Here is a 27,077-nt window from a genome sequence, read left to right as displayed (position 1 = left end):
GGGGGGGGGGGGGGGGGGGCGGGGAGGTGCTCTTCTGTCCCTTTTGCTTGCCTTTATGACCGGGCCTTTGTTGTTCTGGGTTTTGCACCAGTGAGTCTGAACCCAGTGTCCTCTGTCTCCCTGCCATCCCTACCCCAGGCCAGCAAATTCCCCAGCTCGTCTTCAGACTGGCGAGTCCCTGGACTGGGTCTGGAGAGCCGTGGGGAGCCTCCCACCCCTCCCAGCCCAGCGCCAGCTCCGGCCCCAGCCCCTGGCAGCAGCAGCAGCAACAACGAGGGCAGCAGTGGGAGGGCAGCCGGGGACACCCCCGAGCGCAAGGAGGCCGCTGGTACCGGCAAGAAGGTGAAGGTGCGGCCCCCGCCCCTGAAGAAGACCTTTGACTCTGTGGACAAGTGAGCATGGGCTGGGGTCCGCGGCAGCGTGTGCGGGGCTGGCAGGAGAGGGGGGCAGCTGCAGTCCGGGACGGGGGAGGTGACCCTGCCGGCTCTCCAGCAGGGTCCTGTCGGAGGTGGACTTCGAAGAGCGCTTTGCTGAGCTGCCCGAGTTCCGGCCAGAGGAGGTGCTGCCTTCGCCGACCCTGCAGTCTCTGGCCACCTCGCCCCGGGCCATCCTGGGCTCCTACCGCAAGAAGAGGAAGAACTCCACTGGTAGGCGAGTGTGGCGCACCCGGGGAAGGTGGGGAACAGACTGGGGCCGCCTCCGCTGAGCCTGCTTCTGTTGGACCAGACCTGGATTCAGCCCCCGAAGACCCCACTTCGCCTAAGCGCAAGATGAGGAGACGCTCCAGTTGCAGCTCAGAGCCCAACACCCCTAAGAGTGCCAAGTGCGAGGGGGACATCTTCACCTTTGACCGTACAGGTGCCGGCACCGAGGCAGGCGGAGCTATGGGGGACCCAGGACCTGCAAGAAGGGTGGGGTCTTGGGAATGGGGTTACAGATGAGAGGTGGGATGGGTGTCGTTGAGAGGAGGGACGGCAGGTCAAGGATGGGAGGGTGGGTTCTGGAGTCCAATAGGGTCCAGAGGCAGGTGCCCTCTCTGAACTCTGCTGTGGAATAGAATTTGGTGAGGGCTGGACGGATGTTGCTGGCAGGGGTGGGGGCAGGAGGGCAGGCTGCCTCAGTCCCCTTGACCGTGCTGCCTGCGCTGCTCCCAGGTACGGAAGCCGAGGATGTGCTCGGGGAGCTGGAATACGAGAAGGTGCCATACTCCTCACTGCGGCGCACCCTGGACCAGCGCCGGGCCCTGGTCATGCAGCTCTTCCAGGACCATGGCTTCTTCCCATCAGGTGAGCATATCTCACCGTCTTGGGGGGGTACTTGGAGAGGATCTGCCTGCTCTTCTCATCCTGGCCTCCCACCCCCCACTGTCCTTCTGTCCCCAGCCCAGGCCACGGCAGCCTTCCAGGCCCGCTACGCAGACATCTTCCCCTCCAAGGTCTGTTTGCAGTTGAAGATCCGCGAGGTGCGCCAGAAGATCATGCAGGCGGCCACTCCCACGGAGCAGCCCCCTGGAGCCGAGGCCCCCCTCCCCGGACCACCCCCCACTGGCACTGCTGCTGCCCCTGTCCCCACTCCCAGCCCTGCTGGGGGCCCTGACCCCACCTCACCTGGCTCGGACTCTGGCACAGCCCCGGCTGCCCCGCCACTGCCTCCACCTCCAGAGCCGGGTCCCGGACAGCCTGGCTGGGAGGGCCCCCCCCAGCCCTCCCCCCCGCCCCCCGGCCCCTCCACAGCTGCCACAGGCAGGTGAGGGGTTCGAGAAGATCCCAGGACCCACAGTACCCCCCTCAGGACATGGACAGTATGTAGGTGGCAGGAATGGGGGGGCAGGATGGTTACCTCCTCCCCAATAAAGCCATTTCGTCCTTTCTAGTTTGGGGCGGAATGAGGCCTGCTCCTCTTGTCTATCCCCCCTCCCCCCACAGCTTTCTCCCTGTGATGGGGGGCAGCTGAGGGGAAGCAGGGGCACAGTCTCCCTCCACCGAGCCCCTGTATATAACCTGGAGTGTGTTACCTTCAGACCTTTTCACTTGTACTTTATGCAAAATGGCTCATGTGAGGGCTACAAGCTGGAGGGTAGTGTGGGCCTTGGGCCACAGGGAGGTGCCTGTGGAGTAGGGGGAGTTCATGCACCCCTTTTTTCCCCAGAGGGGCTGGACTCAGGTTAGTTTGGGGTGGGGGCTCCTGCACTTTGCCACAGGCATGGGGAGGGTTCTCTCCCCACCCCCTCTGCCCTCCCAACTTGGGTTGTACTTTCTAAGAAGGTGATTTCCCCCTACCCTTGTCCCCACCCCGAGAACAAAACATGTTGATCATGTGCAATATTTCTTACTGTGCCGAGAAGCCGAAATGACCGAAATTAAAGCTGTTTAACACACCTGTGTGGCTGCCCACTCTGAAGGGAGAAGGGGTGTGGGTTGTGCCGTTCCCGTCCCCTGATGGGCAAGGAGCTATACACTAGCTGTACACTCCCCCCACCTCACTGTGCAGAGCAATTCCAGGACCGTCCCCTCCCAACATTGGAGGGACCCTGTGGGCCAAGGACCCGGACTCACCGTGGACTGAGCAGCGGCTCTCCAGCCCTGATGTTTGGGGGTCACTATGTCTACTCTGCCTCTTTCACAGCCATCCAACAGGAAGGGGTTTGGGCAAGGCGTGGGATGAGGTGCTAGAAGGGGAGTTCACCCTCGAAGTTCCAGCTGGATCTGAAAGGTCTGAGCTATGGTGGTGTGGGGCAGGGTACAGTGCTGTTCTCGGTGACTCCTGCTGCCCCCACATGGCCCGAGCCAGCACTGCAGCCAGGCCCAAAGGAGCCTCTCCTGGGTTACACCCATCATGGCCAGCCTGTGGACTGCCCTGCTGGCGAGACAAATACCCATGCCCTGTGTGAAGGGAGGACTGCTTGGGATGGGAGGGTCAGGAAACTTCTACAGGAAGAGGCATCTAAGCTAAGACCAGAGCACCAGAAGTTCGAGCCAGGGGAAGATCTTTGGCAAAGAGGGGAGGGCAGCTTTGGATGGGCTTTGATTGTTGGGTCACTATGTTCCCAGAATTCAACACTATAGGGTAGTGTTGGCAAACTGGTTCATAGTGTGTTAGTGATGGGTAGTGCCTGCGTGCAGTGTTACTGGTAGTAGAAACCCGGCAGACTCTGCAAGAACCAGAGCACCTGGACGGATCGGCGGAGGCCGGCTTCGGGCAGAAACGACACCCTCCAGAGCTCCAGTGTAGCAAAGGTCGAAGTTGAGGTGGAGGTACCCAGAAGGGCTGGGCCATAAAGCAAGAAACGGGAGACTGAGGAATGAGAATTTAATGTCGGGGAAGGAGGATGCTTAGGGTGCAGCCTCTGGCAGGGGGACACCCTGGCCCTGGTCTTGGGCCAGCAGACGCAGAAGCAGGGAGTGCAGGGCCCGACAGACAGGTGTGTAGCCCAGGCGGCTCAGATGCAGGTAATCGTACATGTCATGGTGACTTATGGTCCCGTCTGAGTGCACAAAGCCAGGGTCAGCATCCAGGAAGTGGGCCCGTGGGTGGCCAGCCAGTGCTGCTCGGACCAGCTCATTCACCCGTTGGTTTTTCTCACGAAGTGGGTTAGGGTGCTGGCCCCTCGGAAGCAGGCCCTGAGGAAGGGCACCAAGAGTTGTGAGGAGAAATCCTACCGGCATCTGGGTATCCTGTGCTCTGGGCCAAACTACTCACCCTCACCACAGAGTCCCCAGCTGCGGAATACACTAGGGATGGGAAAGCGGGGGATTGGCAGGATGATTCCGGATACTGTGTCTGAGACCCCAGTTCAGCAAAGAACCTTCTGGGTGCCAGCCCCTTTCCAAGTATCAATCATAAAAATGTCAACAGTACGACAAAGGGTCAATCCGTCTTTCCGAGGAGGAAAGATTCCGGCCGGAAGTGATGGAGCCTGGATTCACCCCGGGAATGCCTGACGACTTCTGGCTAATTGTTTTGGGTTTTGCAATACCCCCCAGAACCTTCAGCAGTTTCTTGGACAAAAGAGGCTAACTGGTCCCTGAATGTGACCGTAACTAGATCCGCTGGGTGTGTAGCAAGCTTCAACGTGAGCTTTTGCCTGAAAGCCACTGCTCTGCCGCCATGCTGCCCAGAACCAGCTGCAGCTGCACCTGAGGGGGTCCCGGACCACGGCCATTCTTTCTCCCCTGACCTCCCACCCTCTCACCAGCACCACGACCCGGGCCTGGGGTTGCCGTTGGTTCACCAGTTCCACAATGGCCTTGATGCCACCAGTCACTTGCTCCGCTGTGTGCCCGTGGTTGTTGGTACCCACCCAGACCACCACGATCTGTGGAAAGACAGGCAGGAAGCAGTGGTAAAGGGGGAGGCTTAGGGTGCTTTCGCTGCCCACGTAAGCTCTGCTCACCTTGGGCCGGATGTGTTCCAGCTCCCCATTCTCCAGCCGCCAAAGCACATGTTGTGTGCTATCACTGCCAATGCCAAAGTTAAGTGCATGCAGAGGAGAAAAGAGCTCCCGCCAGATCTGCAGACAAGAAGTGGTGTGGGCACAGGGGCGTTGGCAGCGGGGACCACCGCCCTCTGTCCAAGTGTGAACCAAACGTCAGCATGGAAGAGCCCTGCCTTATGGAAGCAGTCCGGCCCAAACCTCTCACTTTATACAAAACTAGTATGGTCTCCCTTTCACGGAGACCCACAGAAGCAAGACTCACTTTATGGAAACCCATTTGGCTCGAGTCATGCATTGAACCATTAGCATTACAGCTGATGAAAGCCATTATGGTTTGACCTCATTTAGTGGAAAGATCACATAATTGAGCCCCCTTTGTGGAGAGCTATTACAGTTGACTTTCGCTTGGTGGAAACACTAGTGTTTTGTGGACATCCATGAGGGCTGTGCACTCCCTTAAGCAAACAATAGAGTCTCACCTCAGGCAATCTTCTCGAAAGAAAGCCTCAATCTTGACAAAGACCCGTCACACAGCTCCTTCTCAGTACAGTGCTGCACCTTACACCAATGTTTTGGGTGTGGGGTGCCGCCTGAGGCTATTTTGGGTACTTCATACTCCGTCTCGCCTGGGCTCTGATCCAGGTGTGTCAGTGAGGGCACAGGCCTGGGTGGGGCAGGGGGACGAGGACGGGCCTCACCTCGCACTGGTGCATTAGCTGGACCAAGGAGTCCCCGATGAAGACGACTTCGGGTTCCTTATCTTTGCTGTCGGCCACGAACCGATGGTGCTTCGGGGACGTACAAGGGGGAGTCAGTGGCACGCGCGCTCCTGGGCCCGCCCCGCTCCGCTTCTAGAGGCAGCACCACCCCGACTGCCCGGTTTCCTAATCACGTACAGAGAGCGGCGCCAAACAGCTGCTCTCCTGAGGCCCCTCCCGTACTCCTGAGTATCGCGGGCCGGGTCGCTCACCAGGGACATCCAGCGTCCGTCGCCCTGCACGTCCTGCACCGGCGTGGGCTTGCTGGCTGGGTTCTCCTCTCCACTCATCTTGGCGCCGCGGCTCCTGCAGGATGGGCGAGCGAGGCCGACCCGGGAGAGTTGGCCGAGGAGGTGGCTCCGCCACGCCCACCCCTCCCTTCCCGGAACAATGGACGGTCCCGACGCCCGCACTCCAGCGAGGACGACGGCCGATCCCGGGCGCCGCCTCCTCCGCAGGAACGGAAACCTTCACTTAGAAGGGGAGGTGGAATCGGGAACCCATGCTTCCCCCGCGGCGGCCGTGCAGTGGACTCGTCCAGCGCTTCCCGCCCGGGCCACTCAATCTCGGGCGGCGGCCGCTAGCGCACCGGGGCACCTGGGGACGGGGAGGCGAGACCATCCAGCACCCGTGGGGGAGGGAGAAACCACCACACCTGCGTCAGGGGAAGGGGCAAACTACCTGAAAGGCCCGGGGGGGGGGTGGAATCTAGAGCCTTTTCTTGGGGGGGAGACACCATTTGCTATAGCGCGAGAAATGTGCGGAAGGGATCACCAGCTGTGTGTGTGTGTGAGAGAGAGAAAGAGAGAGAGAGAGAGAGAGAAAGAAACAGAGATCACCAGCTCTGTGTGTGTGTGTGTGTGTGTGTGTGTGCTCACCAGCTATGTTTGTGTCTCATTCACGTGGTGGGGGGCAGGGGAGTGAGTGGACGAGTCCATTCCTGGATCCCTTGAGGGGGTGGCTTGTACGCACCTGGCTAGGAGAGGACGCTCCCATTTTCTACTGATGTGGGGAGAAAAAAGGAAGACGGCAAAATGTGAAAAATAGAGCCTCAGTGGTAAAGGCTAAGGCAGCACCCGGACTTTAGTGAGCCTATCTACTCGTGCTTCCCCCCCCCCCCAAAACCACCAGTTTTTGTGGCATAAAATCTAAACTACATTATCTTTGCATTACATACATCACAGGCGCTGCAAAGAGGGCAGTAGAAGGGGCAGAAAGAGAAAGGGAACTAGAGATGCTGCAAGGCCCAGGTCCAGCCTGGCGCCCTTCCCGCCCAGCTCATCTTGCAGATCTGTGGCCTCTCTTCCCCTCCCTAAACCCACAGGTGCGTCTGGGCTCTGAAACCTACATCCATAGCCAAGGCCACCTAAGGTCGCCCCCCCAACGCCCCATATTAATCTCAAATCTCAAGACTTCCCAGCTCTTCCTGTTCTCAGGAACCAGAGGGGGGGTCCCCCTCCCCCCTAAACTATCCGGTTATATTCCTGTAGCTCTACTCCCAGATGAGACCTTCCCATCTATTCATTCTGTCCTAGGTAGGTTGATACTGAGATAATCTTATTTATCATGTTAATGTTTTGCCTCCGTACACTAGCCTGGAACAGGGCCTGACACATAGTACCAAGTACTGTGGCTGCTCACAAGAACTTGAATAAATATTAAATGAATGGGTCAGATCCTGGCCTTGTCCCAGCGTGTTGGGGAAGACAGATCAGACAAAGAGCTGGGAGAAGGATCAAGGCTGTGATTAAGAGAAGGAGAGAAGAAGGAGGAGGAAGAGAAGGACTCTGAGGGTGAGGGGTTTCCTAGTAGTATTTGAGTTAGTCTTTGAAAAACCAGGCAAGCAGTATTACACAGGTAATATAGCTTATATAGTTCATTAGGGCACGGGGAATACTCTGGTCATAGCTTGATTATAAAGGCTGAGGAGGGGGCGGGGCCCCGGGGTGGCTCAGTCAGTTAAGCTGCTGACTCCTGATTTCAGCTCAGGTCATGATCTCAGGGCCCTGGCATCAAGCCCTGCATCTGGCTCTGCGCTTAGCAGGGAGCCTGCTTAAGGATTCTCTCTCGCTCTCCTTCTGTCCCTCCCCTCGCTCATGCTCACTATCTCGCTCTCTCTCAAATAGATAAATACATCTTAAAAAAAAAAGTCTGAGGGAACAAGTGTAGATAGATACTTTGGAAAGGCAGAGAAGCATTCTGGAAGCAAAGCTGAGCGAGAAACAGCTTGGAGGCATTCATTTCATTCAAATCAAGCGCTGTTTCAAGTTAGGTATATTGGCTCATTTCATACTTACAGCCACCACATGAAGGAGGTACTACTACCAACTCCATTTTACAAATTAGGAAGCTGAGGGTCTGAGCAGTTATTTTTTCAAGGTCACACAACTGTAATATGCCAGTTTGGGCATTTGAACCTGGGTAGTCTAACTCCAGATCCAAGTTCTGAAATGACGACTCTACACTGATTGTCTGGGGATGAATTCTGTGACTGCCTGGGGACCGGCTGCAAATGGAGACTACCATGGCCCCTTGTTCCTCGCCTCATCACACTTTCCGGAGAGAAAGTCCGCTAATAGACATCTAAACCAACCAGCATTCAGGAAGGGGGCGGGCCCCACTGGGCCTCACAGCCCATTGGTGGATGGGAGATGTCTAAGGGCAAATGAGAGAGGTTTCTGAGAGTAAGGCTGGAATGGGCGGGACTATAACCGGCACTTTGTGCCTCGTGCCTCTCTCGGGAGCAGAAAGCCAAAGGGCGTGGGAGGGACACACGCATGCGCGACGTGCGCAGGAGGCCAAGCGTGAGGCCCGGAAGAGACTCGAGTGCGTCGTAAGCTGGGGTTACCGCGGAAAAGAAGCCACTGCACCCCAAAGCCACGTGGGGTGGGTGGGGGCCGGGATTCGTTGGTCCAGGAGAAGGTGAGGTGCTTCACCCCCTGCTCCCACCAACCGTACCCCCTTTCCCTAACCTTAACTGCCCATCCTTGCCTCGACTCCTGCCCTAGGCCACCTCACTCCCGTGACCAGGCCCCAGTTCCTGGTAGCTCCTGCATTGCCTTTTCTGCTTTCCCAAGGTCTTCTCTGCCTTTCCAACTTCTTTTCTGCTGTTTGTTTCTCTGCCATCTCTCTCTGCATTCTCCAGTAATCTCCTCTATTCCTAGATTTCTCTCTGTCCACAATCCCATTCTGGTTTACCAGATCCCTGTGGTCTCATGATCCCGTCCCAGTCCCCCATCTTTTACCTATTTCCTCACATCCCTGTACCCTGTAATCCTTTCTTTAGTCCCTGACAAATCTTCCCACTCACTATGACTCCCTTGACCCCACCCGACCCCTGTGACTCCTTCCCTGACCAAGTCTTTGCCAATGGCTCCCTTACTGTCATCTCTGTAAATAGTACTTCCACCTCACCCTTTCTCACCATTCACTTTTAGTCCACGGCTTGCCCGCATACTGACGACCATCCTAGCTTTTTCTTCCAGGACACAATGGACCCCCGGGGGCCAGCCCCCCAGCCCTTCCAGCGGCCTGAGAAACCTGGTCGTGTCCGCCGTCGGAAGACCAGGCGGGAGCGCAACGAGGTCCTGATGGGCAGCCGCCGGCCATTGACCCGTCAGGATCCTCTTGTGACCAGTCAGGATCCCTCTGTGGTCCCTGCTGCTCCCAAGCTTGTGGTCATAACCCAGGGCCGGCTGAGCCGGGAGCACCGGGGTCTCTTCAACCATGAGGTGAAATCTCTGGACGTGGCGCGGCTGCTTAGCTGTGAGTCCCTGGAGCCAGGCACCCCTTCACTACCCACCAAACCCTCCCCAAGCCCAAGTCGGGCCCAAGAACCGGCCCTGCAGTCAAGGGGCAAGGAGAACCAGGTGCCTAGAGGCTCGGGCCCAGGCCCACCCAGTCCCCCAGAGTTCCCTGGCTTGGGGCAGCTGCTGGAGGAGCTGCAGTGCCAGCTGATTCTGCCACAGGCCTTCCCCAGGAGGAACCTAGTACAAGAAGCCAGGGATGCCATCGTGGGCACCTTACAGGCCTGCCATGGCTGTGTGCCCGACCTCACCCTGGTGCTCCGTGGCTGCCAGCCACCCTTACCAGGTGAGCCTACCTCCTGCTCCCTGTACTCACCTTCCCCTGTCTGCTCTAGCTCAGCTGTCCCCCTTGCTTTTTTCTTTTGTGCTAGGGACCAAGCCTGGTGGCCCTGAAAGCCGAAGGATGACACCCTCCTGGATCAACAGCCCCGAGCAGGCCCCAGGGGAGGGGAGGCAGAGGAGGCAACAGAGGACAAAAGAGCTCACCTTTGCCATGCCTCACACCTCCGGCACTCCCATGGTGCACAGGGTGAGCCTGGCACCGCCAAAAGGTCCCTGGCCACCCCCCTTGCCCTTGTTGCCTTCCCCATCCGGGGCAGCCTGGGGCCCCCCAACAGCCTTTGACCTGCTGAAAAGCATCTGGCTGGTAGCCACACCGCCCCCTCCGCGGCCCTGGGGGGTCGGGCCACAACAACCCCTGCCTCAGCCACCATCACCCTTGTTGCCCAGAACCTCTGCCCTGGACTGGAGCCCCAGCCCCCCTGCCCCACTGCCCAGCCTCTCCTGGGTAGTGGCCCAGAACAGCCCAGAGGCCTGGTCCTTTCCACCCATGAGACTGTACTGAGGGGCTGAGGCTGGGCTGGGGGCACTCCTAATCACCTCAATAAAGTACCTTCTTCATGGTCCTCTTGATTTTCAGTGAGTGGCTGATCCAAGACAGCAGCCTTGCTTTGCTCTGAGTTCTGGGACCAAGATGGAGGGGAAGATACCGTCGCTTGTCACCTTCCTGGGGTTTGAGGGGCCAGCGGGCTGGGGAAACCTGGGGCTTCAGTTAGTTCCACACATTCACCCACTGAAGCCAACTATGTGCTGGGCCCAGCCCTGGTGATGCTGGGGCCCCAGAGTGAGTGCTACTGTGGCTCTGTCCCCAGGAGACTTCCAGTCCAGGGGTGGGCACAGACAGTCCCAGCCCCAGTGGTTGTATTTGGGAGGTAGAGAGGTGCAGGGGCTGAGGGAGTCCAAGGAGGGAGTGATGATTAAGCCCTGGTGATGAGAGAGTTGTTCAGAAAGGAGCATACGTAGATCTTTACACGTTTTAAGATTAGCAAAAACTTACTAGTAGAGGAGGAAAAGAACATTTCAGGCTATACTAGAAATGCTGTTATGTGGGACAGAATGTGCATATAGTCCATATCCCTAGGCTGTCCTGGGACCTAGAGGGAGTCACGTCCAGCCCCTGCCCTTGATGGGCTTCTGGTGCGGTAGGCACAGGACCTGTGTTTGCAGGGTCACGACAGGAGTGACAGATGAGGCCTGAATCTGCCCGACAGACTGTAATTTTACTTTGGCCCAAGATACATATTACATTTTTTAATTAATTGCTTACTATTACAAATCAGTTTGCTTTAAAACAGAAGCAAAACAAAAAAAGCCCAACACATTTATGGCTTCTCTGAAAGAAAGAAAGAAAGAAAGAAAGAGAAAGAAAGAAAGAAAGAAAGAAGGAAAAGATCTGGCAGCAGACCTACTATCCCTTCTGGCAACAACTGGCTCAAGCCAAGCAGCAGAGGCCGCCTTTTCATGGGGCTCACACTCTCTCACACTGAAGCGTTTCATGCACTTATGTTTCCTGCCTGGCCCCTGGCTTAGAAAGTTTTTTAAAATGATATTTTGAGGAGCAGCACATTTTTTGCAGAGGAGGGGGAGGAACGAAGCTAGAAATGTTTGTTGGAATCTGATCAGGAAAATGAAGCTGAGGGACTTGGACGCTACTCTGTAAAGCCTTTCCAGGGATTCTCATTGCCCACTGGGAAACCATAAGGTTGGAACCAGCCGGTAGGGGACTGAACTGGGAGATCACAGAACTTGGCTGAGGTCTAATGAGAAAGTGGCAATGCTGGATTTTGAACCCAGGCAGTTGATTTCAGTCTGCTCTGGACTTCTCACAACACCACTTCTGCCCCGCAGCCACCTGGGTTCACACCCCAGTGAGCAGTGACTGGACAGGGTCAGGCAGTGGAGTGGAGTGGTTGTAGCCCAGGGTTCTGCCATCTACGGGTTTTGTGACCCAGAACAAGTGGTTTGCCCTCTCCCGCCTCTGTGTCTCTGTGGGCACTTCACAGAGCCCATGGGATCTGGGGTGGACACAGCTGGGGATGGCTGTCATGCGGGCGGGGACGAGCAATCGAAGAGCAGTTTGGGGACTAAATTTGGGGGAGGTCAGGAGCAAGCTGGGGTCTGTGGTTTGGGGGTCATCCCGAGATGACAGTCTGGAGGAGGAGGCACGGCTTGGGGGAATGGGAGTTCAGGGCAGGACACTGGGAGCCAGAGGTGTCAGGGACACTCCCAGAGGGGAGGGCTGAGGATGGGGCGGGGTGGAGAGGCTACGAGAGGGGCGCCCTCTCTCACGCGGATTGGGAAGGCGCCAGGCCAGGCCAGGCCATCTCAGAGGAGGGGGCGGGGAGCGCGGCGCCCGGCGGCCCCTTTAATCGGGGGCGCGCGCTGGCCGGCCCGCGCGCTCTCGCCGCCGTCGCCGGGCCGAAGCGGGAGCCGGAGCGGAGCTGGGGCCGGGGCCGGGGCCGGGGCCCGTAGCGGGCGGAATGGAGCCCCCGCGCGCGCCCGCTCTGTGCCGCCTGCTGCCGCCGCTGCTGCTCCTGCTGCTGCCACTGCCCCCCCGCGCCCGGGCCAAGTACGTGCGGGGCAACCTCAGCTCCAAGGAGGTGAGCGCGCTGGGCCCTCCCCTGCCACCCGCCGGGCCCCAGGGAACGGGAGGGAAGGGAGGGAGGAGGGTGCCGCCCCGCCCCCTGCCGCCCTTCCCAGGCGGTCCCTGGGAGCCGCGGGGTAATGGGGCTGGCGGTTATGGCGGTGGGGGGACTGGGTCGGTGCTGAGGCTGAGAGGGGCTGTGGGGTCGAGAGGAGACTTGGGGATTATAGGAGGGACACTGAGGTCAGAGCTGCGCGAGGAGGAGGGACGGGTTGGGAGAGTCGGAGTTTGGGGTGGGGGTTGGGGGGACGCCGAGGTGGTGCTGAAGGGACAGCACTTTTCACTCCGCGGAGAGCCTTGAATTCATACTCCTGCTCAGGGCCCGGAGAGAGCCGTTTGGAATATTCCCCAGCATGAGATGGCCTCTGGGACCCCCGTGGGAGGCATGTGTGTGGATAACCCCGGGGGCATGGCAGTCAGCTGGTGTCTGGGACTGAACGTGGCGGCGGTGGGCATCTGGCCCTCCGGGGTCTTTCTCAGTGCACTCAGAAAACGGGAGAAGTGTTTGTGGGGAGAAGAAACTTGGGTGGGGGCACACCTGAGGCAAGAATCCTGGACCCAAGGTGAAAGGATCACAGAAGAATTTAGGAGGTCCCCTTATACTTCTTGGGAAACCAGCTACCCAAGTGTAGGGAAGGAAAGCTGGGGGCCCGTGGAGTGGAGTTCTCAAAAGACTCAGCAGAACGGGGCCCCTTTTCTAGGACTGGCTGTTCCTGACGAGATTTTGCTTTCTTTCGGATTACGGCCGACTGGACTTCCGTTTCCGATACCCTGAGGTGAGCCTTCCCCAACTAGTCTCCATGCGGAGGCTGGATACTCCCTTGGCCTCCCAAGGCAAGGGCCACCCCAGCTCCCCGCGCTCCCCCAAACTTCAAATCCTCTGGGTCTGCAGGCCAAGTGCTGTCAGAACATTCTCCTCTATTTCGACGACCCATCCCAGTGGCCAGCTGTGTACAAAGCAGGGGACAAGGTGAGGGCCGTGAGGAGGGTGTATGGGAGGAGAGGGGAGAAGGTTGAGGCTGGCCAGGGCGTGACCATGTCCCTGCCTTCCCCAGGACTGCCTGGCCAAGGAGTCCGTGATCAGGCCCGAGAACAACCAGGTCATCAACCTCACTACCCAGTACGCCTGGTCAGGATGTCAGGTATGGGCCCAGTCTGGGGGAGTGGACAGGTGCTGAAGTCCGAAGGCCTGGGGGCTGCGCAGACAGGCTTCAGCCTTCTTCTTGCTCCTCCCCAGGTAGTGTCAGAGGAGGGAACCCGTTACCTGAGCTGCTCCAGCGGCCGAAGCTTCCGCTCCGTCCGTGAAAGGTGGTGGTACATTGCACTCAGCAAGTGTGGGGTAAGGGGCTGGGCCAGCCACCTGGGCCTTCTCCTCCTTGCCTTCCTGCTGACCCCCTGCCCGCCCAGCCCCCCACCCACACCCCGCTTAGGCCTCCACACTCTCCACAGGGAGATGGGCTGCAGCTGGAGTACGAGATGGTCCTCACCAATGGCAAGTCCTTCTGGACACGGCATTTCTCGGCTGATGAGTTTGGTGAGCATCCGGGGACCCAGAAGCCAGGACCTTTGTGGGACTCTAGAGTGGGGTGTCTGCTGAGGTGACACCCAGCCTGACTGAACCATTTCCTCCTTCTACCAAATTGGCAGGGATCCTGGAGACAGATGTGACTTTCCTTCTTATCTTCATCCTCATCTTCTTCCTCTCCTGTTACTTTGGATGTGAGTCCCGCACATGGTGGTAGTGGTGGGGTTAGGAGTTATGGGGGGCAGGGTTGGGGGAGGTCAGCTACTCTCCCTTCCTGTCTGTGAGCCCCCTTCCCCTTCTTCTCTTCTAGATTTGCTGAAAGGTCGTCAGTTGCTCCACACAACTTATAAAATGTTCATGGCTGCAGCAGGAGTGGAGGGTGAGGTTTAGAGTAACCCAACTTTGAGTTCTGTCAGAGGAGGGACCTAGGGTCCAGATACCTGGGTCTGAGGGAAGAGAGGCTGAGGCCTGGACTCCTGGGTCTGAGGGAGGAAGGGCTGGAGGCCCTGGACCCCTGCATCTGAGGGAGGAGGGATCTGAGGGAGGACGGACTAGGGGACTAGACTCCCGGGTCTGAGGGAGGAGGGGCTGGGGGACTAGACTCCTGGGTCTGAGGGAGGAAAGGCTGGAGGCCCTGGACCCCTGCATCTGAGGGAGGAGGGGTCTGAGGGAGGATGGATTAGGGGACTAGACTCCTGAGTCTGAGGAAGGAGGGGCTGGGGGCCTGGACTCCCAGGTCTGAGGGAGGAGGGACTGGGGGACTAGACTCCCGGGTCTGAGGGAGGACGGGGCTTGGGGTCTGGAGATCTGGGTCCTGGCGAGGAGGGGCTGGGGCCTGGACTGCAGAGTCTCCTAGGACATCAGTGGGAAGAAATGGTGTAGAATCCTGGTGGGGATGAAGGAGGGCTTCTGGCCATCTGGATCGTAGTGCTGGGAAACAGTGATGCCCCAAAGCCGGTTTCTGTCCTTTCCTCCCTCTGCCCATTGTCCCCTCAGTCCTGAGCCTCCTGTTTTTCTGCATCTACTGGGGCCAGTATGCCACTGATGGCATTGGCAACGAGAGTCTGAAGATCTTGGGTGAGAATGAAGTGGGCCGGGGAAGGGTGCCCAGGCTGTCTCTGAGCCCTGTGTCTGAGACGCCCTCTCCTCCCTTCTCCCAGCCAAGCTGCTCTTCTCCTCCAGCTTCCTCATCTTCCTGCTGATGCTCATCCTTCTGGGGAAGGGATTCACGGTGACACGGTGCCCAGGCTGGGGCGGGAGGGCGTGCTGGGCGGCGGCGTGGCTGGGCTAGGGAGCAGGGCACTCGGGTGGATCCGGGGGATGGCTGCCCGCTTCTCCCTGACAACGCCCACCCCTGCTGTCTCCCCTCATGGCTGGCCGCCAGGGGCCGCATCAGCCACTCGGGTTCCGTGAAGTTGTCTGTCTACATGACCCTGTACACCCTTACCCACGTAGCGCTGCTCATCTATGAGGCCGAGGTGAGTACCAGCCGCCACTGCCCAGGCCTTTCTCCCCGCCACCCCCCCCCAAGGCTTTTGGCTACCTCCTCCACCTGTCTGCCAGCCCTTCCCCACATCGCACTCTTGCTGGCTCGCTCTCTCCCACTCTGCGATTTCTGCCTGCCCATCTGTCTCTCTGAGTGCATGCCTCCCCTCTTCCCCATCTCTGAGGAGCCTTCTTCCTCCTCCCTCTGTCTCTCACCGTCTGTCACATTTATGCTCAGTGTCATGACTGAGAGTTCAAGAGTCCCACAGAACTGGATTCCATTCTGGCCCTCCCACTTCCCAGCTAGCTGACCTTGGGTGATGCCTGCCCCCTCTAAGCCTGTTTCCTCTTCTGGAAAAGTAGGAGCGTCTTACCTATCCCAGGGGGGCTCCTTTCAGACTTTATATCACCTTGGCTTTGACTTTGGCCAAAAGATGTCCCTCTTAGCTTCAGTTTCCCCTTCTGTGTAGTGGGGTGATAATAAGACCTAACGAGTTGATGCAAATGGAAAAGCTTACGCATGGTAGGTGTCTTGCCCCATGTTGGGCCCTTGGTAGCGAATGCATTCTCTTTCTCTATGTGCTTCTGTTTCCATTTCATGCCCTCCTGCTGCTTCTGTTCTGACCAAGTCCCTCTGCCCCCTGGGTGCCGAGGGGTGGGGTCTGGGGTCCCTGTGTGGAGGGCAGGGGGTCAGGGCTATAACGACCTCTCTCCCTTGGGTCCAGTTCTTTGACCCGGGCCAGGTGCTGTACACATATGAGTCGCCGGCGGGCTACGGGCTCATTGGGCTGCAGGTCGCGGCTTACGTGTGGTTCTGCTACGCCGTGCTGATCTCCTTGCGCCACTTCCCGGAGAAGCAGCCCTTCTATGTGCCCTTCTTTGCTGCCTACACCCTCTGGTGAGACGTGCTGGGCCCCCACCCTGTCCCTGTCTCCTGGCCCTGGGGCTTCCCAGAACTATCCATTTCTCAGGCCCTTCCCAGTGAGGCTGATGGCCTTTCCAGTCAGGCAGCTGTCCCAGAGGCTGGCACTGACTCGCTTTGTGACCTGGAAAAATTTACTTTCCCAAATTGAAAAACAAACAAACAAACAAACAAACAAGAGTGGCTCAGGTTGCCTACCCATAAGGAAAGGGTTCTCGTGAGCATGCATTGGGCAACATGTAAGGGCCTTGTGTCGGGCACACAGTGAGTGTTCAATAAAAGCTAGTTGTAATTTTTTATCGTGCAACATAACATAGCAGCACGGGAGGCGGATTCTAAGCCTGACTGCCTGGGTTCAGATCCCAGTTCTAAAGCTTGTAAGCTGAGTGACCTCACGCAAATCAATTAACTTCTGTCTGCCTCAGTTTCCTTACCTGTTTAATGGGGATGGAAATTGTACTTGCTTCATAGGGTCATTGTGACAGTTAATGAGTTTACATACGTGAGATGCAGAAAGTCCTTAAGTGTTATTGTCCTATCTTAGTTCATTCACCAAATATCTTTTGATTCCCTATCAGGAGCCAAGATTTAGGGTGGGGTGGAACTGAGTTATATTCAACCTAGTCTTTGCCTTCCAGAATTTCCCAGGCCAGTGGGATTCCTGCCCCCTTATAACCTCTGGTCTCTGAAGGCCACACTGGCTTCTCTCCAGTTTGGGACCCACCTGGGCCCTGTGCGTGTGTGTGTGTGTGTGGCAGGGGAGCTGGGGCCATGGGGTGGGGATGAGGGCAAGGGCAGTGTCTCTAGTGACCCAGTACCTCCCCTTCAGGTTCTTTGCAGTTCCTGTGATGGCCCTGATCGCCAACTTCGGGATCCCCAAGTGGGCCCGGGAGAAGATTGTCAATGGTATCCAGCTGGGGATCCATTTGTATGCCCATGGCGTGTTCCTGGTGAGGAAGGGCACCCAGGTGGGGTGGCAGCCTGATGGGTGGAGGATGCATGAGGCTTCCCACCCCTGATCTGTCTGAACCTTCTGTTCTGAGCTTTTCATCCATTTCTTTCACTCCATCCCTTTAGTCATCCAACAGACACTTACTGAGAACCTGCGGGGTTCCTGCAGGCTACTCTCCTGTGTCCCCGCCTCCCCCCAGTCCACCTTCTTTTATTCCTCGCTCCCACCTTGTCCTGGCCTCTTCCCCAACCCTACCCCCACTTTTTTTTCCTTAAATAAACTGCACTCAGTGTGAGGCTTGAACTCACGACCCTGTGATCAAGAAGCCACATGTTGTACCGACTGAACCAGTCGGGTGCCCAATAACTCCATCCTCTTTCTTTGACCCCCTCCCATTCCCATTCCCGACCCTGTGTTCCCAGACTCTCACACTTCCCTTCTGTATCCCACTGCCTTTCCCAAACCCCTTGGTCACTACTCCACCCTTCCCCAACGCATTCTCCCATCTGCCATCACAGGCCATTGTCCAGGAAGAAGCAGGTTGGGGTGGGCCAGGCTGGGGTCCCAGGGGGCCTGGATCTCAATGACATCAAGAGGGTATCAGCACCAAACCTCTTCTTTGCCCTGGTTTATATCCTGTCTGGCTTTTTGGGTAACAGTTCAGATATCCATATGGTCATATATCTTGTTTAATTGTCAGAGCAGCCCCCAGGACAGAATGGATAATGGTCATTGAACCCACTCTGCAGAAAAGGGAAGGAACTAAGGCCCAGACAGGGAGGTGACCTGCTAGGGCTCCATGGCCTTTGGTGTTAGGGTGGGGACTTTGAGCCCAGTCCTTCTCCAGCAGACCATCAGAGGGAGCCAGACAGGGATACAGGCATTGATGAGGGCCCCAGGTCCTGCCTGATCCCAGGAGTCCACAATGTGCTCTGGGTGGGGAATGTATTCAGTCACAGATGGCCGGGTCCCCCATCTTCCACCCCAGAGCCCGACTTAGTTACAGACTCACCTTCCCAGGACAGCCCTTCTTGAAGCTCTGTGGGAAGTCAGAAAGGGACAGAAAGAGGAGAAATGCAGGGAACCATCATGTGCCAAGCTCTGCACTAGGCTTTTGCATTTCTACCCTCTCCTCATCTTTCCAAGCAGTGCCTACTTTTCCCCAGTGAGGCTCAGGGAGTTTTATCAATATGCCCCAGATCCCATACTCAATGATCTGTGGGGCATGAGAGGTCGGGTGTGGGCCCGAACATGGAAATGCAGTGCCCTTTTAGCTATAGTTCACCTTCAGCCAGTTTCTTTCCTAAAAATTAGTTCAGCACAGCTCCTTGTCCGCTATTGAGCACAACCTTGGGGTGGGGGGGCTCATGCTGGGCTCCCATGTGCAGTGCTAGAGTCACACTCAGTCCCCGCCCTCATGACTTACTAGACTAACTGGGGACACATCTCTACATTCGACCGATAGTTATTGAGTGCTTATGAGCCAGGTACTGTTCCAGAAGGTATTGGGGATTCAGCAGAGAACTGAACAAATTCCTGCCTTCATGGCGGGAACATTCCAGAGTCTATCCGGTGTTGTCCCAATTGACCTTTCTGTGTTTGTGCAAATATTCTATACTCTGTGCTGTCCAAAAAAATAGCTACTATCCACATGTGGTTACTGAGCACTTCAGTGTGGCTGGTGTGACTGAAGACAAAAATTTTCGTTTACCTTTGATTAATTTAAATGTAAATAGCTCCATATGGTTAGTGACTGTCATACTGGACAGTGAAAGACGCTGACACTTAACCAATCAGCGGTAGGTCAGTGATCAGGGCTCTGATGGAGGAATCATCCCGGGTGGTGCACGGAGGAAAAAGGTGGGAGCTCAGGGCACCCCGAGAGTCTAGAGTAGGTGCCAAATGCAGGCTGAAGGGCCACAGGGAATCTTGGGGGATGTCAAGCGAAGGGGAATTCTTAGGACCCCTTGTCTGGACAGTGCTTCTCCAACCAGCACCTGGCATCTCCTCCCAGATCATGACACGCCCGTCGGCGGCCAACAAGAACTTCCCGTACCACGTGCGCACATCGCAGATCGCCTCAGCTGGGGCCCCGGGCCCCGGAGGGAGCCAATCCACGGACAAGGCCTTCCCGCAGCACGTCTATGGGAACGTGACGTTCATCAGCGACTCGGTGCCCAACTTCACGGAGCTCTTCTCCATCCCCCCGCCCGCTTCCTCCGTAAGCCCCGCGCCCCCGGCGCACGAGGAGCTGCTGGCGCCGCCCCTGGAGTACCTGACCCCGCTCCCCGCCCCGCCGCCGCCCCCCTCTCCCAGGCGCCTGAGCCCACCCCCCGCGTTTCGCACGCCCCGGGCCCCAACACCGCGCCGCGACCGCCCCCCGGCGCCCGCGCCCACCCTGCCCGACTGGGTCCTGGCGCTCTTGCGCGCGCCCCCGCAGACGCCACGCGCCGTGCCCCCGCCACTGGCCTTCCGCGGCTCTCCACCCACTCCCCGGCCGCCGCCGGAGTTCGCCCCGCGCGCTCCGACGCCGCCCCTTGAGTACCTGGCCCCGCTGCCCAGGCGCCCGGGCACCCGCTCCTTCCCTGACTGACACCTGCGCCCGCACCTCGGGAGGGGGGCTCCTTTGTGGGGAGGGGGACGGGCCTTCGGGGCCGCATCTGCCCCCCCGTGGGTCCCGGACGGCCTCTGACCCTGACCCCCCTCCCAGGCCGGGAAGCAGGTGGAGGAGACAGCGGTGGCGGCGGCGGTGGCCCCGAGGGGCCGCGTGGTGACCATGGCCGAGCCGGGCGCGGCCTCCCCGCCCCTTACCGCTCGGTTCCCCAAGGCGGCCGACCCGAGCTGGGATGGCCCGACGCCGCCCTACCAGCCGCTCGTGCCCCAGACGGCGGCGCCGCACACCGGCTTCACCGAATACTTCAGCATGCACACGGCCGGGGGCACCGCACCCCCGGTCTGAGCACCCTTGCCCACCCCTGCCCCATGGGCCGCGCGCCGGGCCCCGGCCGGGCTCCAGAACCCCTGCTCTATCCCGGCCCCAGGGCTCTGCCGTCCTAGGCCTTCCCGACCCTCCCCAACCCCGCGCGCCCAGGTAGGGGTGCGTACTGTCCCGCTCCCCCTCCCCCCCCCGACTTTTGTGCCAAACGGTCCCGCGGGAGCCGCTCTCCCCGTCCCCTCCCTCAGCCCCTGCCCCGAGCGGCGCCGGATTCTGGGCTCCCGCTGTTCCGAGACCTACGGCTCCCTGGCCCCCTCCGAGATCTCTGATCCCGCCGGACCCCGGAACACCAGTGACGATCGCCGGGACCCTGCCCGTGACTCTCCAGGACTCCGCGACCCCGAGCCATTGCTCCTGGGACGGATATTGTGAATCTGGTCTCGACTCTGAAACCTTCCCTTGGATCTCTGTGACCTCGGACCCGAGCTCTGCCCACCCCTATCTCCATCCGGGGGGCCTCCCTCAGGTCCCCGGCAGAAAGACTTTTTCCCTTCTTGCCAAAATAAAGCGGATTCGTTGAGTTTTTATCTATAAAATGGCCTCTTTACATCTTGATGGTGCTCAGAGGCGGGGCGGAGCATGAACCATTCCAGGACCTGGACCTCAGTGTGTCCACCTGTGAAATGGCATTTTGGGAGGGGCCCGCATAACCTGGCCTTCATACTGGCCCAGAATCTGGGAGTACTGAACATCTGAATCATCTAACAGAACCCTCTTACTGCACCGCTCCTTTTATTTTTACCGTCTCGTCTCCAGTCAGAGCTAGAGGCGCCCTCCAGTGGCACAAACTTTGCTCAACCATCTACCTGTACCCGAGTCCGGGTTACGATTTTAGCACTGCGCATGTGTAATCTCTCTTCGCCCGCCAAGGGGCGGGGGGGGGGGTCACTGCTGCGCACGCGTCTGGGAACAAATGGGCGGGGAAGTTTCCGGAAGTCTCCCTTTGTGGAGGGGTGGGGTTGAATGCTCTGCAGTCCTCCCAGGGCCGCTCTGACCTGCGGCTCTGCGACTTCTCGCCTCCTCTCCATCTTTCCTCCCACAGCGGCCGCTCGGCCCCCGCCCCCTCGTCCTCCCAGCGGGTCTTCCCAGGCCGCTCTGGCCCGAGCGTCCCCTCGTCTCTCTGATCTGGCCCATCCGGCTCCGGAGGGAGGCGCGGGTGGGTGAGCTAGGGAGTGCGTCTATGGGGTCCAGGCCCGAGCCCCTGAAGACGGGCTCCGCCCCCGACACCCGCTCGCGCCCCGCCCCCGGTTGGAGGGGTCTCTCTCGGACCTTCCGGTCCTGGCCCGGCACGACCCGCACCCTCTATAGAGGCCCCCACCGGGCTGTAGAGCCCTTCGCTCCCTGGGGACCCACCCGTTTATAAGGTCCGTTTCGGCCTGCAGCGGCCCGCGTCTATAACTGCTGGACACCGTTTATGGGGTCAGCTAGCTTATGGGGGCCCGTGACTATAAGGGCCTCCCACGGTCCCTAGGGGTCGGCCCCGTCCGTAAGGACCCCATTTACAGGTCCTTCCATGGGTCTATAGGGCCTGGCCCGCGGCTGCCAGAACCCGTCTACGGCGGCGGTTCCCTTCGTGGGGTCTGCAACTCCTGGACCTCCCTGGTCTACAAGGCCATGTCCCGTCTATAGAGGTCACATTTGCAGGGCCTCACGCCGTGTGGAGGGTCCTCTCCCGGTCTTCAGGGCCTGTCCCGTCTGTAAGAGTCAGTGCGGGAGGCGGCGATGGCCCTGGGCCCGGCTCTGGCCGTGGCCCTGGCTCTATCTTTGGCCCGGCTGGGGCCGCTGTTCCCTGGGGCCCAGGCAGGGGACTGCAAGGGGCAGCGGCAAGTACTGCGGGAGGCGCCAGGCTTCGTGACGGATGGTGCGGGCAACTACAGCGTCAATGGCAATTGCGAGTGGCTCATCGAGGGTGAGTGGGGCCGCGTGGGTCACACACCCACCGATTCGCTAATTCATTCATCTGTGCACTCATTAATCCCACTCACCGCATTCCCACACCCCGGTTCTGGTCCAGGCCCTTTGTTCTGATATGCAGCCAACCTGGGCTCTGCCCCGGAAGGCTTCAAGTCTGGTGGGGGAGTTGCACCCAGGCCCAGATGGACAATTACAAGCCAAGAGCATCAATGAGAGATATTCTGAATAGTTGTTAGCAACTCAGGCTCTGAGCCCAACCACCTGCTTCAAATTTGGGTTCCACTTCTCACAGTAGCTTTGTGAATTTGGGCAGGCAGCTTCCTTTCTCTGAGGTCCAGCTTCCCCTCCTCCCAAGTAGGGTTCATACTAGTACTGACCTCGTAGGGTTGTTAGAATTAAATGAGAACACTATGTAACGTGCCTGGCACATAGTAAGTACACAGTAAATGGTATTAGGATTATACTGTTGTTATTTTTAAAGTACTTCAATAAAGGCATTTTTTTCAGTCATTCATGTGCCAGACATTATATTTGCCGTTGGGACATAACAGAGGCCAAGACAGCCCTAGCGATCCTTGATGACTAGGGGCTTAGAATCCAGTGGGGAAGACAAACACATGAATAGACAGTAACAACGTAGAGTGGTTGGGACTGTGATGGAGGAACCCTAGGGGCCTGTGGGAGCGCAGAGGAAGTACCTGGCCTGGGGGCTGGGAGAAGAGAGAGGGCTTCCTGGGGAGGAGATGTCTGAGCTGAGACCCAAAGGACCAATAGGAATCAGGAAGAGGTCTTCCTCTTGCATTCCAGAGGGAGCAGCCTATGCAGGGCCCCATCCTTACCCTTATGGGCTCTTAGTCCAGTGGAGGAAGAAAACCCACCCCCAAGGAGTGGGAAGCCCAGAAGACATCTGACTTAGCCTTGGCTGTTGCAAAGACCAGAGGCATGTGAAAGAGGGAACAGAAGGGCCCCCCAGGCCAGGAGAATAACCCATGCAAAGGCCTGGCAACAGGAGGGATGATGCTTTTGAGGACCTAGAAATCCAGTGTGCTAGGACACAGAATACCAGAAGACAAACAGAGAACTGGAGGGTGGAAGACTGATTTTTGAGCTGTACCCTGAGGGCACTAGGGAGGTGGAAAAGTCCAAAGGCAATGGCCGGAAAAGTCCGGGAAGGCTTCTCGGCAGCGGATGTAGGAGCTGGCGTCCAAGGAGCGGTAGGAGTTCCCCAGAGGGGGTTCTGGGCAAAGGCCAGAGGCATGATGGCCCAGATCACGCCTGGCCTCCCTTTACAGGCTGCAGACCCTGGTCTTTATCTGGGGACACAGGAGTTGTGGGAGGGTTTTGAACAGGGAAGGACATGATCTGATTCATGTTTTAAGGTTTCTGTGGCTGTCTTATGGGGTGTGGATGAAGCATGTTTCTTGGGGATGAGTGTGTCTGTCCCCAGCTTGGGGGCCGTTCCTGTCTGGGGGAATGGGTGAGCACAGAATGGGAAGTATGGGAATGTGTTTAATGTATACATTGTTCTCTGGCCTTAAAGAGCCCCAGCCTGGTTGGGGATGGTAAGGCTGGTGCAGACGTTCATCCTACAGTATGCTCAGGGCTTGAGACAGAAGGAGGTAGAGGGGTTGGGTAGATGGGCCAAGGGGGATGAGAGAATACTGGGGGTCACAGAGGAGGAGCCACTGGAATAGGGTTCTGAAGCATGTGTAGGAGTTTGTTGGGTGAGAAAAAGGAACAGCTTCTGTGAAGACAAAAGGGAGGCTGGTGTGTCTCAGGAGCCATATCTAGGTTTTTCTGGTCTGATGAGACTGCTGGCTGAGAGGTGTGGGGGGCACCACAAGCAGGGGAAGACAGGCCTTGAATGTCCTGCTGGGCAGGTTGGGTGTTTCTCTTGAGATTCATGGGGAGCCACAGAAGGATTGTGAGCAGGATTTTGAGCCACCGGCCTGGTGGGGGGTGGCCTGGACTTGATGTGCTCGTCTTGCGGGAGAGGAGGAGGTGGAGAGGGGCTGAGAGCACTGAGAGGTGTTTGGGAAGTTTCACCAGCGAGATTTGGGGACCAACTGGCTGGACGTTGGGGTAGGGAGGAGTCCAGGTGACTTCCAGATCCCCCTTGATCTCCCATGCTTCTCAATGGCTATCACCTTTGAGAACCAACACGTTCCCCCATCTTTTAAAACATAAGCAGCTGAGCCACTTCCTTTTGTACTGCATTTACACTTTATTGTAGCCAGTCCTCAGAACATCCTCATGAACAAGAGGCATTCTGCTTTTGAAAGGCAAGGGGGTTGGGGAGCCTGGGTGGCGCAGTCGGTTAAGCATCCGATTCTTGGTTTCGGCTCAGGCTGTGATCTTAGGGTCCTGCTCTCAGGGCTGTGAGCTCGAGCCCCGAGGCGGGCTCCTCGCTCAGCTCGGAGTGGAGTCTACTTGGGTTTCTCTCGCCCTCTGCCCCTCCCCCTGCACTCTCCCCACCCCCAGGTGCTCTCTCTTTCTCTCTCTCTCTTTCTCTCTCAAGTAAATAAATAAACCTTTAAACAGAAAGTGAAAAGCAGGGAGTTTTGGGGTTGGATCTCTGTTCAGGATGGCAAGGGGGTTGGGCCCGTGTTGGGTGGAATCAGGAGACCTTGAACTTAGGGAGGAACTTGGGGAAAGCAGATGGCGAGCTGGCCTCCGGCATGCCCTTGACGAAAATGTACCTGTGATTCTGGGAACTGAGCTGGCGAGATTCTGGGAGGTCTGGTAGCCTGGTCTGGCGAAATGGTTTTTCATTCCCCAGACCGTGGTTTGGGGTTTGTGTGATGTTCTCAGGGGCTCTGGTCAGAGTCTGAGGGAGAGCTGCCAACTTCAGTATTCTTTCTTTTGTGCAGTTCTGCGTTCGGTCATTCCTTCATCCAGCATTTCCTGAGCCCTTGCTCTGTGCCAGGCCCTGTGCTGGTTAGTGTCAGGGAAGGACCCCAAGATGAGTTAGGCCTGCCCTGTGGGCCTCCTTGGCTGTGGAGACAGACCCACACCCATTCCTCTCCTGGTGCAGAGGAGTGAAGGTTATAATGGAAAGTGAGAACCCCCAAGATAGGCACCTAACGTAGCCAGGGGGCATCAGGGAATGCTTCTTGGAGGAGGTGGGGAGGTTTGCTGGTGCGAAGGGAGGAGGTACTCCAGACAGAGGGAAAGGCTTGTGCAAAGGCCCGGCTCCTGATGAAGTTGCAGGCAGCAGGGTGGCGTGAGATAAGAGGAGACTTCAGACGCCAGGTTAGAGTCGCCATCGTGAATCTTCCCACCAGCCTTGGCGGGTGGGGAAGTATCTCCATTTTCCATCAAGGAAAGCTGAGGCTCAGAGAGCCCGTGGAACCAGCCCAAGATCACATGGCTAGTGAGTGGTGTGTGAGCACCTCTAGTGTAGAGGAGCGTGCTGAGGGGCATGTGGGAAGGGGCCAGCCCAGGGTCCCCCAGCAGGTCCAGAGCAGAGCTAGCTTCCTGAGCCCCTAGTGTCAGATGTGGGGTGAGGGTTACGGAAGGCCAGGCCTCTCCCGTGCTCACAGCTGGATGTCAGCCGGGACTACACTCACCTGGGCGGGAGGTCCTCGAAAGCTTCCTCACGGGGCCAGCGGTTGCTGCTGGCCGTCAGCTGGGAGCTCAGCTGGGGCTGTCAGCTGGGATGCCGACACATGCCCCCCCCCCCCATGTGGCTTTGGCTTTTCACAGCCGGACAGCTGTGTTCTGAGAAGGAGCATTGTGTGATGTCCAGGTAAAAGCTGCGAGGCTTCTGTGGTTTAGCTGTGCAAGTGCCAGCAGGTCTGCTCTGCTGGTTTGTACTGGTCCCGCTAGGCTTTCTGAGGGTCTTCCCAGGTGCAAGGGCCAAGGAACCAGCCCTCACCTCTCGATGGGAGGAGCGGCCAAGAGGTTTGAATTGACCTCAGTACCATGATAGCTCCACTTTACAGATGGAGAAACAGACCCAGAGAGGTTAGGGGACTTGCCCAGGGCCACACAGCTAATAGCTAGTAAGAAGCAGCGCCAAGATGTGAGGCCAGGCAGTCTGGCCCGAGTCTGTGCCTTCAGCTACTGCAGTAAACTGAGCCAGGACCTGGGGGGTGGGGGTGGGGCGAGAGGAGCTGTGGTCCTTCAAGGTTCTGCCGGTCCAGGGGGAAGAAGCTGGCCTCTTCCCTTGGAGCTCAAGTAAGCCTGGAACAGGGGACCCTCCTAGAGGCCCTTTTCCATCTAGGAGTATGCTTCTGTGCTCAGGCTTAGTGTCTGAGGCTCAGGAAAACACAAGAATAGCTCTGTGAGACCCCCCACCCCACCCCCCGCCCCCGCCCCCGGGGTGGGGTTCTTTCTGGGGCACTTCAGCTTTCCCATCTGAATGGTGGGAGGTGTTCAGCCTGGTCTCAGGAGTCCTTTCCAGGGCTGACATTGTAATTCCTTCTCTGGCCCCTGTCCTTGCTGTCACAGCTCTGACCTCCCTGGACTGTGAGACCAGGGGCCCCTCGAAGGCAGGGCTCAGGTCTGACTCATCTTTGGGCCTCCAGTATCACCTTGGCAGGCCTTGGTAGGGTGGGGTACATCGAGGCGCGGGGAGAGGGTCCACATCTGAGCCCAGCCCCCCTGCTCTCACTGCCCAGCCCCAAGCCCTCAGCACCGGATCCTGCTGGACTTCCTTTTCCTGGACACGGAATGCACTTACGACTACCTGTTCGTGTATGACGGGGACTCTCCCCGAGGACCCCTGCTTGCCAGTCTGAGTGGGAGCACTCGGCCTCCCCCCATTGAGGCCTCCTCAGGCAAGGTTGGTGGGCTGGGCTGTAGGGGGGCCGGACTGTGGGGCTCTGGCTGGAGGTCTAGGAGGAGTTTGGAGGAGGGGGGAGTCGATATACAGATGAGACAAAAGAGGGGCAGGGGCAGAGAGACAGCAGGAGAGACTTGGCCAAAGAAGGGTAGAGCGAGACCAAGAAAGGGGGTGGGGACACCCGGGGTGGGGTGGGAACAGGAGCAGCCCACCCTCCCAGTCCAGTCCCCGAGTGCCCGGAGTCCCCAGGTGCCCGTCTTGTGCCCCCAGATGCTGCTGCATCTCTTCAGCGACGCCAACTACAACCTGCTGGGTTTCAATGCCTCCTTCCGCTTCTCCCTGTGCCCGGGGGGCTGCGGCAGCCACGGGCAGTGCCGGGCCCCCGGGGTGTGCGCCTGCGAGCCCGGCTGGGGGGGCCCTGACTGCAGCCTGCAGGAGTGTCCAGCCTACTGTGGCAGCCATGGCACCTGCGCCTCGGTGAGCCTGTCCCCAGCCGTGGTGCCCCCCCCCCCCCCC

At 58.3% G+C, this 27,077-nt stretch overlaps 5 protein-coding genes across 10 annotated transcripts in view; 4 read left to right on the top strand and 1 right to left on the bottom strand.

The window, feature by feature from the left end:
- CIC (capicua transcriptional repressor) overlaps positions 1 to 2,377 on the top strand; it is a 23,107-nt gene extending 20,730 nt beyond the window's left edge. For 3 of the 5 annotated variants that reach the window (XM_040634041.1, XM_040634039.1, XM_040634043.1), the window contains exons 16-20: positions 139 to 392; positions 493 to 647; positions 727 to 858; positions 1,155 to 1,286; positions 1,383 to 2,377. In XM_040634041.1, coding sequence (XP_040489975.1) covers positions 139 to 392; positions 493 to 647; positions 727 to 858; positions 1,155 to 1,286; positions 1,383 to 1,750 — 1,041 coding nt within the window. In that variant the 3' untranslated portion in view covers positions 1,751 to 2,377. The remainder of the gene's footprint in view (positions 1 to 138; positions 393 to 492; positions 648 to 726; positions 859 to 1,154; positions 1,287 to 1,382) is intronic. The other 2 variants (XM_040634042.1, XM_040634044.1) reach the window with 1 other exon arrangement.
- Positions 2,378 to 3,295: 918 nt separating this feature from the next.
- On the bottom strand, positions 3,296 to 5,805 carry PAFAH1B3 (platelet activating factor acetylhydrolase 1b catalytic subunit 3). 2 transcript variants are annotated; one of them, XM_008709691.2, is made up of 5 exons: positions 5,406 to 5,799; positions 5,134 to 5,223; positions 4,394 to 4,510; positions 4,193 to 4,315; positions 3,296 to 3,620 (listed from the first exon to the last, which is right to left on the bottom strand). In XM_008709691.2, the coding sequence occupies exons 1-5, from the start codon at positions 5,481 to 5,483 to the stop codon at positions 3,333 to 3,335; spliced, it is 696 nt and encodes a 231-aa protein (XP_008707913.1). In that variant the 5' UTR covers positions 5,484 to 5,799; the 3' UTR covers positions 3,296 to 3,332. The 2 variants fall into 2 exon arrangements, with proteins under 2 accessions (XP_008707913.1, XP_008707914.1); XM_008709692.2 differs by lacking the exon at positions 4,394 to 4,510 and having other exon boundaries at positions 5,406 to 5,805.
- Positions 5,806 to 7,355: 1,550 nt separating this feature from the next.
- Positions 7,356 to 9,892, top strand: PRR19 (proline rich 19). The gene is made up of 2 exons (XM_008709690.2): positions 7,356 to 9,285; positions 9,371 to 9,892. Exons 1-2 carry the CDS (start codon positions 8,685 to 8,687, stop codon positions 9,841 to 9,843), a joined length of 1,074 nt encoding a protein of 357 aa, XP_008707912.1. The 5' UTR covers positions 7,356 to 8,684; the 3' UTR covers positions 9,844 to 9,892.
- A 1,926-nt stretch (positions 9,893 to 11,818) lies between these two features.
- TMEM145 (transmembrane protein 145) lies at positions 11,819 to 19,888 on the top strand. The gene is made up of 15 exons (XM_040633047.1): positions 11,819 to 11,938; positions 12,684 to 12,758; positions 12,875 to 12,952; positions 13,038 to 13,124; positions 13,220 to 13,321; positions 13,432 to 13,516; positions 13,630 to 13,701; positions 13,818 to 13,886; positions 14,504 to 14,584; positions 14,668 to 14,746; positions 14,892 to 14,985; positions 15,718 to 15,890; positions 16,744 to 16,864; positions 18,881 to 19,087; positions 19,577 to 19,888. The coding sequence occupies exons 1-15, from the start codon at positions 11,819 to 11,821 to the stop codon at positions 19,823 to 19,825; spliced, it is 1,692 nt and encodes a 563-aa protein (XP_040488981.1). The 3' UTR covers positions 19,826 to 19,888.
- Positions 19,889 to 20,874: 986 nt separating this feature from the next.
- The window catches only part of MEGF8 (multiple EGF like domains 8), a 41,252-nt gene continuing 35,049 nt past the window's right edge, over positions 20,875 to 27,077 (top strand). The window contains 3 exon segments of the mRNA XM_040634038.1: positions 20,875 to 21,770; positions 26,398 to 26,561; positions 26,832 to 27,038. Coding sequence (XP_040489972.1) covers positions 21,584 to 21,770; positions 26,398 to 26,561; positions 26,832 to 27,038 — 558 coding nt within the window. The 5' untranslated portion in view covers positions 20,875 to 21,583.

The sequence above is a fragment of the Ursus maritimus genome, unplaced genomic scaffold, assembly GCF_017311325.1.
Source record: "Ursus maritimus isolate PB19 unplaced genomic scaffold, ASM1731132v1 scaffold_19, whole genome shotgun sequence".
NCBI classification, from domain to species: domain Eukaryota; kingdom Metazoa; phylum Chordata; class Mammalia; order Carnivora; family Ursidae; genus Ursus; species Ursus maritimus.
The sequence above is the reverse complement of the archived record's forward strand: the minus strand, read 5'-3'. Positions and strand labels throughout refer to the sequence as shown.